Raw genomic sequence first — 12495 nt, 5'->3', positions numbered from 1 at the left:
CACTACTACTACTACCACTACTGCTTTTACTATTATTACTACCATTACCACTATTACTACTACATCTACCACTACTACTACTGACACTACTAACACTACTACTTCTACTATTATTACTACTACTACTACTAATGCTACCACTACAACCACCAATACCTCAAACACTACTCCTACTAGTCCTACTACTAATGACTACCAATACCACTACTACAACTCCTCCAACTATAACCTCTAATACTACTACTCCTTTCAACACTACTACTACTAGTACTCAATCTTCTTTTACTCCTACTTCTTCTACCATCCTCCTCCCATTACCAGTACTACCACTGCTCCAACTCCTGCTACCAATATAACCACCACTAACAACAATATCACTACTTCAACTACAACTATTACTTTCTCTACAACGACCACCACTGCTAGTACTAACACAGCTATTATCATGAATACCACTACTAAGCATCTGGTTTTACCAGTATCATATGTATTATCAATCTCCCTGCTCTTTTCTGTACCCTGGGGCTTTGCTGATGCTCTCCCTGCCAAGTATTTTTATGTAGGCACATGAAAAAAGGGAAGGTGTGCTCTCACTTCCTCAGGCTCATGATTTTCAAGGAAGGGCAGGGAGCTCCCAGAACAGAGCCACACCACTGAATATAACTTATTGCATGCAGACTACCACTATACCTTCTACTACCTCCACTACTACTACTACTAACCCTACTTCTACTCCTATCACTACTACTACTATACTGCTATATTTAGCACAATAGTGTAAAAGTGTGTTATTTTCTAAGACAGTTATACCGTCCTGCTTAATCAAAAGTGATTTTCCTTTAAATCTTAGCCTCAGGTTCGTCAGGAGTCAGGAGGTCTGATGGGTTTATATCGAAAGTGTGGAGAGAGAGAGAGTGAGCCCCTTGCCTCCACACAGTGATCCAGATTGTGCTTCATAAGCACCTTTGCTGATTCTTAACCTTCAGTGATTGATGGTATGCTCACATGCAGCTGGTGTAGAAGTTAATGGTCTGCTCGGTGAACTGCATGTGAGTCAGAAGTCAGTCTTTGAAGTCTTTGAATGGCGCTAGCTTCACAACATATACTGTACATCATTATGTATTCCAGCCCGGGCATAACCTCCTGTTACAAAGTCAGCGTATAACTGCTGACCTATTCCTGCTTTTCAGCACGGGCAGTGCAAGTCAAATGACTTTAATCAAGATATGGACCAGGGAGGAAGGTTTTTACATTCAATATTTTTATGTCGGCGCTCCGGATCAATAAAAACCTCCTGAATAAGTATGAGACGAAGGTTTATTCCCAGCAGGGAGAAACGGCAGTCAAATTGGATCAAACCAGTTCACCTTGAAGACAGCTCAGGGAATAGTGGTGGTGCTTAAGCTCTGAATGAATTCATAATCAAGTATGTGTGTGTGTGTCTCGTTTTGAAAGAGCGGATCAATGTAATGTACTGTGCCATGAATCAACATGAGAAACTCTGATGAGCATTTGTCTGTTTTTGTTGCTTGCCGTCCAAAGACGAAGAAACACAAGGCTTAATGAAGACATGAGGTTTTACTGCCAGAGGAGCACAGAGGAGTCTGGTCCAGATAATTGGGAGGCACAGCTTTATACCATCGCCTCCTCTGTTATGTTGCATGTTCTTGGCTTTCTTTTTTTTATATCCCAGGCTCATGGATACACCGCATTGTGTGGGCAGTACTTTTCCAAAAGTTTTAATAGAAGCCGTGAGCTCAGCTTGTGCTTGTGCTGCAATCAAAGGCGGAGCGGATTTTAATAACGTGTGTGTTCCAGTCTCCAGGGAGTACAAGATAAGATACAAGGAGGACTGGTACGAAGACAAAACTTTATAAAAAATATATTGATTTAAATATCCGCATAGAGAGGTAGAGCCAGGCCTTTACAATTAAACTGTTTCCTCACTGTGTAAATCCAAAGAGAAGCTCCAGCAAAGGCTCAGAGATAAGATAAGATATTCTCTCTCACTGTTCTTTTTAATGATAACAACCTCATGGTACCATACAAAACTCTGAGATGAAATAAAGGACAATATAATATAATATTAATCAATAACATATGTTGTGATGCTATGTGACTTGATGCACTACAGCACAGTTTGATATGGTTTATAATATATAGTGATCTATTTTGATTTGGTGATCATATGATACCATTAAATACAAAACAATAAAAGACCATTCATTCCATACAATGTGAATTAATACAATACCATACAGTTCAATATGTTATTGTAACCCTTTTTAACTGCACGTCCAGCCGTAGTTGCCTCTCTACACTCCCCTGTGATTCTGCGTTGTGTTATTTTTTTGGGATCATATTACACTAAGGTATAGTGTAATATGAAACTATACATGACACTACCATACAGTGTGAAATGTTAGGATACGATTCTCTACATTGAGCTTCACTACAATAGATACGATATGCCATGGTAAGATATGCCAGGGTACGATACAATACTGCGAAATACAATACACTATGCAATGCAAAGCTACGCAAAGCTACGCAAAGCTACGCAAAGCTACGCAAAGCTATGCAAAAGCTACGCAACGCAACGCTACGCAACGCAACGCAACGCTACGCAACGCAACGCTACGCAACGCAACGCTACGCAACGCTACGCAACGCTACGCAACGCAACGCTACGCAACGCAACGCAACGCAACGCTACGCAACGCAACGCTACGCTACGCAACGCAACGCTACGCAACGCAACGCTACGCAACGCAACGCTACGTTACGCTACACTGCGCTACGCTACGCAACGCTACGCAAAGCTACGCAACGTTACGCTACGCAACGCTACGCAACACTACGCTACGCAGCGCTACACTAAGCAAAGCTACGCAAAGCTACGCAACGCAAGGCTACGCAACGCAACGCTACGCAACGCTACGCAACGCTACGCAACGCTACGCCACGTAACGCTACGCTACGGTATGATAATATAAGAGAAGCGATGCCACAGTGCGCTACGATACAATACCACATCATACGATGTGCTAGTCTACGATACGATACTCTGTGATACGCTACGATAGCGAATCATTTAATAGCATAATAGCGTATCATATCCTAGTACGCTATGAGGGAACAATGCGATAAGGTACGTTACAATATGATACAATCGATATAATACGATACGATAAGACACAATAAGATACAATACGATACGATGTGATACAATATGACACGACAAAACATGATACGATACGATGCGACACGACACAAAACAACATAACACGATACTCTACGCCATGGTATGCTAGAATACGATACAATACGATTTGCTACTCTACGATATGCTACTCTAGGATACGCAACAATACCCTACAACACGCTACCATGCGTTGCGCTACACTACAATACACTCCAATACGCTACAATACGCTACAATACACTCCAATACGCTACGATGTGATACAGAACAGTACGATACGATACGATACGATACTATATAAGGATGAGATATGATATAACACAACAAGATACAATACGATACGATACAGTAAGACACGACACAATATGATGCAAAAGATCGGATACAATAGGCTACAATACGACAAGATACAATACGTTACGATACAATATGATACAACGTGAAACAACATGATACAATAACATTTTGGAAATAACTCAGTGTATCTTAAAACAATATAATACAATATGGCATGATACACTGCGCTACGATGCAATGTGATAGGAAACATTTCTATCAGTTTACACTATGTTTCATTCAGCATCCTTCAGACTGTTCTGTCACACAGAAGAAAAAAACACACAAACGCTGATGACATGAACACACTAGATGTTGTCATTTGCCGGGAGGCCGTTTTCAGCAGAACATCGCACCAGAGGTAATCATTACTGACTTTCTGTTACTTCATCCACCTTTATCGTTTGTAACTCACAAAGTCTTCAGACATCTACTCTTTAACTCTAAGACTCTACTGAGTTTATGCTAACCAAAGCTTTCCTTTGTTGATATCCTTGACAGATATTTCTATTCACTTTGAGTACTTATGAAACTGCTAATGATACAGTATGGGTTTAAATATCATCTTCAGCTCGTCTCTGAACGCAACTCTCAAGAACTCACATTGTGCAATGAGACTTGAGCATGCAAGGACATGGCTTTGTGTCATTGTTCATGACTTTGTGAGATAAAAGGGATAGTTTTTTGTACCGTTTGAAGTGTAACCTTCACCTCTCCTCCTCAGCTTGTTTTACTTTACGTCAAAAAATGCTGCTGCATCACATCACCTCCCCTGCAGGGATATCATTCGGGGAGTTATGGGGATATTTTTTGGGCAAATCTAGTCAGTAGTTTTGATTTGACATCAGGTTAAAGACTAGTAGATAATGAACCCCTAAAAGTGCAGGAATACATCTGTGGTTCGTGTGGAACTGTCTATGTGTGTGTGTGAGAGAAGCATATCACCTCATAAATGTGGAACTGCGACTGGCTTCTGGACATTTCTCTGTAGCTGGTGCTGAACTCGCCGATGAAGTCGTGGCTGTAAAACAAACCGCACGTCACATTTCATCACGACTAGAATCAGCCCTTGAAGTGAGGCCGAGTTACAGAAGCTAAAAACACATCAGAGAGTCAACAAACGCCTGGCTGAAGAAGCACAGACTTAGCTAATGTCTTTGTAGTTGGTTCAACGTGCCTGTAAAGTCTTCTTCAAAGTGCAGGACAAATCAGCAGTTTCACTAACAAGCTCCTTGGTAACTGGAGTCGTGGGCGTAGCAGCCAATTTTATAATTTCATGGAGATAATCAGCACGGTTGGACGCAGGGTCAGAAATATATCCGGGCTTGGGGGGAAAATGTCCTTAAAATAATTTTTAAAAAACGCTGCCATAAAAATAACAAGCAGGAGGCAAAGTGTAACCCTGAATACTGGGAATTCACTGGCTCTGAAGATAAACACTCTTTATTCCCTCAGCTGACTCCGTGAATCTGTCAAGAGACTCTTTGAGCAGTATGAATAGTTAATGCGTATTTAAAGCAGCAGAGTGATGTCAAACATAGCTGTCGACTGTGACGCTTTGCTTCACTCTGACAGTGACAAACAAGAGGCTGGGTAAGGACAGTCGCTTTGGAGTGTGATCTAAGACTGTAATCCCAAAAGTCCTTCCCTAGTCGGCACAGATGCTCGTACATTTTCAGGGCTTTGATTTCTTTTTGGGGGGGCAGCGTATCCAAAAATATATCTTTTAATCTTGCGATCTAGAATTAACTTTAACTGTTGCACATGGATGTGCCATATCAAGAAAACAACATTTTATACTAATGGATAGGCACTGTAAAGAACATATCATCCTTACCCTCCATCTCGGTCCCAGTCGTACACCTCCACCTTAATGCTCCTGTAGGAGAGGACGAAGGGGACAAGGGAAGGAGAGAAAATCCCATTAAAAACCAATTAGTATCCATTAGATATACTGTCTCTCTGCTTAAAGAGCTGGTAGCTGGTCTGTAGAAGGCTGGAGTCTTGAGTGGTCAAGCCTATACAATGCAGAGACTCTTTTGAAGGTCGTTGTTTGTGTGTGGTGATGGTGTGAGCTCAGGAAATAAACCAAGACATAGAAAACGATAATAATGAATCAGAATAACACGCTGGATAAATGATCCAGAGTTGTGTAAGGGTCCATATACTGCAACATATACTCATTAAACTCACATTATATAGAGCTTTGTTGGATCCGTCATAGCTTTTATAGGAATTGGTCTCTCTTGTCATACTTTACTTGATAGTCACTTGAAATAATTGCTCCACATGCAAAGCTGGTATTCCTCGAACACACAGGAGGAGGACTATACAAATAAAACAAATAGTTACTTTTGAATGTATGTGTAAAAGAGGGCATGGCTGTTTTTCCACCAAGGAGTGGTTTTGGTGCAAACTGAATACCAGCAATCAATTCAGAACACCAAATAAACTCTAGGTTAACCCCTCACGCGCTGCTTAAGGCAGAGGTAAACATTTTAAATTTTTCACCAATAAGGTTCTGGATACTCAAACATTCAGTAGCTGACACGGATCTTCCTACAGAAGTTGAGTCGAAATTAGGGATGCATCGAAAATTCGGCCATCGACAACTTTCGCCCAAAAGTGCATTTTCAGTTTTCGGACGAAAAACCTTTATTACTGAAACAACACGGCCGAAACAGAATGTTGTGATGATGCAAGCAAAAACCACGGCCAGTACATGCTTGTCTGGATAAGGGCCAACATGTCTGCATCTGTTCTTCCTTTAATTGCAACACTAAAGCGTCTTCTAAGCAAAGGAGGTTGAGACGGACCATGGAGTGAAAACAATGAAAAGTACACCCTTAGAGTCTGTAAGCACACGTTTCACTGAGATCTATTCGGATCCTCTGCACTTCATCGCGACTGTACTTGATCCGCGTTATAAAGATCATTACTTGGATGTGGGAATAAAGCAGCGCGCACAAGAAATGATCCAGGCTGCGATGGATACAGAGAACCCACTTGGAGACAGTGCACGGAGAAGGAGAACAGAGTGCAGACAAAAGGACTCGTCTCTCTGAACCAGATGAGGGGCATGCACCCTCGTGGTCTGATATGTTCAATGAGATTGTTGTATCTTGACCGCCCGTGATGTGTAGATGCAGAAGGAATCTTCGTGACACTGGCTTGCTTGCATAGTAATACGTTTATTACAAGAAAACAATACCAGTATCGAACAAGCACCCGGAATGCTTGGGAGAACAGCTCTGCAAATCTGCTGACTCCCAGAATGCTGTTGACCAAGACCTTTTATAGGTCTTTGAGCCAATGACATAGCCTACTACCAAGCCCAAACTTATCTTGATCTCTAGTTATCTACTTTACCCTCCTGGGCTCTACTAGCCTAGTGGTTACAAACCTTGTCCATGCATGTCACTAAATTGCAGTCCCTCCAGGATTTCGCGGGATTTTTTTGTGATTGTTGCGGCCCAAAAAGCCTGAATTTGCGACAGCTTTTTGAAAAAATTGCGTTGAAAGTTGCAATTATTATTTTTTGCTTTTGTCCCCCAATAACATCTCAGGGGCAAGTAAATATGTTAAATTACAGTTGCTTTTAGAAAGCATTCTTGATGTGGCCACTGACTGTATTTTGATTCTCTTGATTCACAAAAAAATGCCATGAAAGGACTGTATTTCACATTTACGAAGGTCCCTGAATGCACCTCGTAGCGACTGATGCACAGTCAGTTCACGGCACTCTGAAATAAATCTGAATCTTTGATGACAAGGAGTTGATCAAAACTTACTAAAGGTGTCTGATGTTTCACCAAACTGGATTAAATCAAGCTGTAGACGCAGAGCTTTTTACGGTAACCACGGCAACAACGTCAAACATCAAACAGTAAACAGACGTCCCCCGGTTGTGTCTTTGTCACTAACGCACACCTGGGGTAAAAATCCTCAATGAAGATGAGACAGATGCATGGAGGTGAGGAGAGCTGGTTCATAAAGCACACCTGCTGCAGGTAGAGACCAAGCTAACACTGAGCCCCTCAATCTATAAATAATAACGTTGTCATGGTCACTTGTCCTCCTGCTGTCCCCTCTTTCCCCCCGTTCTCTGTGCGTGTTTTGTTGTTGAAAAGTGCCGATCAAGTGAGGACTTATGTTTATGTTCCAAGGAAGTCAAATAGATGACAAAACCGATGATATGCAGGGGCTGAGATTGAGGTAATTGGTCAAATTTGCGGGAAAGTTGCGGTGATTGTATAAAATTGCAGGGCCGCGAAAAAATCGCGCTGATTGGTTGAATTTGCGTTGATAGTTGCGATCGCGAAATCGCAACTTCCTGGAGGGACTGAAATTGGAAGGGGGTCTCAACCAAATTCCTTGAAAGTCTGGGACAGCATAGGTTTCTCCTTGACTAATTTTACGTCAGTTACTTATTAACTATCAGATACTTCAAGATCCTTGATTTTAGTGATAGTACAGTCATAGCCATAAATGCAATGGTAGGGGAGACCGGGGACAGTTGTAACATTTTTGACATGTCTGTCTATAACTTTGAGCTCTTTTAACCCAGTGTGTTCAAACTGCTATACAAACTAGCTTCAAGTGTCCGCTAATAAATGGCTTAGAAAATGCCTGTGCAACACAAACAGACAATGCACCGCTTCATCTCAAAAACAAGGAGTGAAATGTTACAACTGTCCCCGGTCTCCCTACTAATAATTGGCACAATGATTTATTTCGGTGTTTCAGTTTCGGTTTTCGATTTTCCGCCTTGGTTTCCTCATTTTCGGTTTTCGGTTTCGGCCAAGAATTTTCATTTTGGTGCATCCCTAGTCGAAATCTTATTATGTGTGTCATTAGAGACTTTTATGAACACATTGGTGAAGACATTTATTCCCAGATTGGCCAAATACATGATACATTTCCCTGACTAATACAGCATCACCATTAAAAACTTGGCTAAGTATCTGGTGCCTTTTTGTCTGGCTTTTAAGCGCTTTTACATTTTGCATTCATCCATTCACACACACGTTCTCACACTGATGGCAGAGGATGCAATGTGAAGTGCACATCAGTATTAACTAAACACATTCATACACCACTAGCTATGCAACTCAGGAGCAGTTTAGGGTTCAGTATCTTGCTTGAGGAACAACATCCTGTGATCGGACTGCCAACCTTTCAATTAAAAGTCCACCAACTTCGCCTCTCAGCCAGAGCCGCCTAGCAGCATAACAAATACACCTATATGCCAAAATAATAAACAAGCACACCTGGGAGTTTCTGTGTCTTTCAGCCAGATTCACCCCGTGGTTTTTGGTGATGCAGCGTTACATTAAAGTTAGGCTAACTATGACTCTGCTGTGAGTCATACCTGAAGCAGCAGGGCCAGTAAGGAGCACATTGTGGGAGTTTTTAGGAGTGGGAAACACGAGAGGCATGACGATATGATGTGATAAGGTTACTTTAGGAAGGAAACGATACTACGCTGTTCTAAAAATGTTGCATCATGCTGGAAAAAACCTTTAACCACCTCTCCTGCTGTAAAAGTTTCATGCAGTCCCTCCAGAACATTACAGTAAACCACTTTTCTATAGAATCTAAATAGGTATGAATCTTTGAAACATAAACACATTGAAACATAAATGCACTTTCTGTTCCCTTGTCCCTGTGGTTATGGCTCTATTCTTCTTCTACATATACATCAAGAATTCAAATTTCAAAGTGACATTCTTTCGTGACAACATCCTCAGAGAACAGTTTGCATTTGAAGGATCCCTGCTCCTCCTGTACCTGTCATAGTCTCCGTTACACAGCGCCCTGACAGGAATCTTAAAAGCCTGCCACACCGGATCCAGAGTATTCTTCACCACCTCGGTCTTGTGGCAGATGGTAAACCTGGGAGACACAAAAACGCTGTTAACGGTTGACAAATCTTCCTTTAAAACTACACTTAGGGATCTCTTTTAGTAGTCTGGAATCATGTCAACATGTTTTAGAGCGTCATTAAAAGAAAGACTGAAAGTGTCAGAGCAGCCTCTGTTCTTTGTCTCAGCTGACTACAGGGCTTTGTTAGAGTCTGTGTTGATTGACAGCTGGAAGCAGACTGTAAGAGAGATGGAGTGATGTGGTGGACACTTTACAAAGTGACACTTACTGTCCCTTATAAAATAAAGTGTTGCAGTAAGCATGGGGATTTAGTGACTGGTTGGAAAAGATGCATTAACTTGTAAGTCAGCTAGTCTTCAAGCTCTTCCCCAGTCTGGTCAAAACTGAAGAAGCCTTTCAGAGGAGAGGTGAAACGTCTTCAAGAATTTATACCAGTCCAGTTGCCTTACGGAGCAAGCTTTGAACTAGTCTTCAAGCTAATACATTTTCAATCAGTTAGCTAGCATTGTTCTCCGTCACTCTGTTCTGCAAAAGTCATCCTGCTCTCTGCAAGATTTGTCTGGCTGTGCTGAAATGGGTGCAGGTCTATTTTACATTTGCTCAGATGGTGCATTAGTGCATTCACACTTTATGGCAATTAAGGCAAAGAGCAGTGCATCATGAGTGTCTGGATGCTGCACTCATGACAATCAAAATGTTGAGGGTGCAACGCTGGACTCTACTCACCTTCACTGTTCATGGTGTCTTGGCTACAGTCAGAATGGGGGTGATCTTAAAGCTACAGCACAGTTATTCCTATACGTTTTTGTCATAGACTGTATATTAAATGGACGTAGTAACCGTGACGTCACCCATCTGTTTTGAAGCCGATCAACAGCGGGTGCCATATTGGAAATGCTGAACTCAACCTAACTTTGTCCAAGCTAGTGTGACATAAAGAGGTGGGCCTTTAGCCTTTTTGATAACAGCTACCGGGCTTCACACCTGTCAATCAAATCAGCCATGCCCTTATTTGGGCATGGAAATTCACCCTTCGTACAGTGTGTGCCGATAGAGAAATTAGCTATTCAGACGTAAACTGTTTTGTGAACCAGGCTGTAAACATGTTTATTTCTGCTGTAAAGATCGTCCTCTTTGAATGGGTGTGCATGTGGTTTTTGGTGTTTCTGCAGCCAGCCTCAAGTGGACACTCATGAACTGCAATTTTTAACACTTCTGCATGGGCTTCATCTTGTAAGATCTGAGTTTCACGCTAGGTTTTTATCTCTTATTATAAATCTCCATCAAGTTGAAGTGAGCAAAAAGACACTGGATATATTGGCTGGAAACAATGCGCTGAGATTTGTGCCAATGATGCTCGACTTAAATGCAATACCTGCTTATTAAGATTTTAAAATGTTGGGATTGAAAGTCTCTTTAAGAGGCGCTGGTGGCCTAACGGTCTAAGCGCCCCACATACAGAGGCTACAGTCCTTATCGCAGAGGTCGCCAGTTCAACTCGCGGCCGCGACGATTTGCAGCATGTCTTCCCCCCCTCTCTCTACTCCCCATGCTCCCTGTCTCTCTTCAGCTGTCCTATCATAAAGGCAAAAGTCCAAAAAATATAACTTAAAAAAAAAAAAGAAGAACATGAAGAAATGTACAATTCATCTTTGTTCTGTTGAGTTAATTCAAAGCTAAAGGCATCATCATGTAACAGAGGATGTAAGTTATCCACCTCTCCTCTCATGGTTTCATTCTTTATATAGAACAGAGTACAAACTGTATGTCAGCAGAAGGGAGCCAAAAAAAACCCCTGTCTTAATTTCAGCTGAGCTTCAGGGTAAAAATAAACCCTGAGTGCACCTCTTCTCTTTGTTATTTAAGGAAGTGTAATGTTAAGAGTATTTCATAAAGCATGATCTTTGACTAAAATAACCACTTCCTGCTCTTTTTATGTGTGGCGCCTAGTCTGGCTCTTGGTAGCGGTGGCGTGCGGCTGTTAAACCCTGCGGCTGAACATTTAGGCTGCTTCAGTAAATACCCAGCTGCACAAAGAGAGAATGTGTGTCTTCTTTAAGATGCTGAAGTCGACTTGAATAAAAGCATCTGCAGGGCAAAAGAAACTGCGACCTCTGCATACAGTTTTCACTTAACTCAATCTTATCCATCCTTTCTCCCTTTATTTTCCTCTTGTCAGCCCGGATCTATTATCTCTGCTCATCCCTCCTTCTGTTGCTTTCTCCTGTTGCCCGCCATAACGCACATATACAGCACCGAGTATTATGTAACATCACATAGGCAGTTAAGTCCTTACATCCTCAGTATGGGAGGTTTTTGGAGCATGAAAAATCCCACTCACAGTTGGTATAACATGTTGTGTTTTTGTGTGCGTCAACATGAGATGCCTGCTTCTGATAATTCAGCAAATTGATGTCCAAATAAACCGAGGGGAAGCAGCTTGTCAACTTACGATCCGTCTTCGTTACTGCGGTAGAAGACGAGGAAAGGATCTGATTTTCCGAAGAAATCCTTCTTGTCCAGTTTGTTGCCACAGAACTGCAGCATCACCGACTCCTGAGAACGAGAGGAGTAAACAAAGTAAAGACGTTAGGAAGCCTCAGGTCTCTGTAAATTACAAAAACAAGTCATATCGTTTGTAAAGACGGATTCTGTTTGTCTGGTTACATCTGAGTCATCTCTGTCCACAGATTCATTAAAGTGCAGACGAATGTTGGTCTCACAAGTGATCTGAACTCTGTGGGGTCGTTGTCTTTGTCCAAGAGTGTTTTTCATCAAAATCTTTTTATTGAGACACAAACAGGGTGTACATTAAGTGCAGTGTTGATCAGCCAATGATATTAGAGGATGTTATAAATAAACACCAAATGCAGTTAGCAGTAACGTCTACATGGGAAAAGTGAGAGACATATGCAAAGGGAACGAACCAGTAAATGCACATGGTAAGTAAATGTGGCATGGACAACAACAGCTTGTGTTACTTTTTTGCTTTTTAGGTTAAAGAAAATACAAAGGTAAACAAAAAAAACAAAACAATAAACAAACAGAAACAACAACAACAACCATTA

At 41.6% G+C, this 12495-nt stretch overlaps 1 protein-coding gene across 1 annotated transcript in view; it reads right to left on the bottom strand.

Annotated features, from left to right (window-relative positions):
* LOC117814061 (copine-5-like) overlaps positions 1–12495 on the bottom strand; it is a 141494-nt gene that overhangs the window by 29702 nt on the left and 99297 nt on the right. The window contains exons 9-13 of the mRNA XM_034685170.1: positions 11880–11983; positions 9332–9436; positions 5379–5420; positions 4487–4562; positions 4309–4313 (exon numbers count right to left, since the gene is read on the bottom strand). Of these exons, the coding sequence (XP_034541061.1) occupies positions 4309–4313; positions 4487–4562; positions 5379–5420; positions 9332–9436; positions 11880–11983 (332 nt within the window). The remainder of the gene's footprint in view (positions 1–4308; positions 4314–4486; positions 4563–5378; positions 5421–9331; positions 9437–11879; positions 11984–12495) is intronic.

Source organism: Notolabrus celidotus, chromosome 6 (genome assembly GCF_009762535.1).
Source record: "Notolabrus celidotus isolate fNotCel1 chromosome 6, fNotCel1.pri, whole genome shotgun sequence".
Taxonomy (NCBI): domain Eukaryota; kingdom Metazoa; phylum Chordata; class Actinopteri; order Labriformes; family Labridae; genus Notolabrus; species Notolabrus celidotus.
Note: the sequence above shows the minus strand (reverse complement) of the source record. Positions and strands in the feature narration are given on the sequence as shown.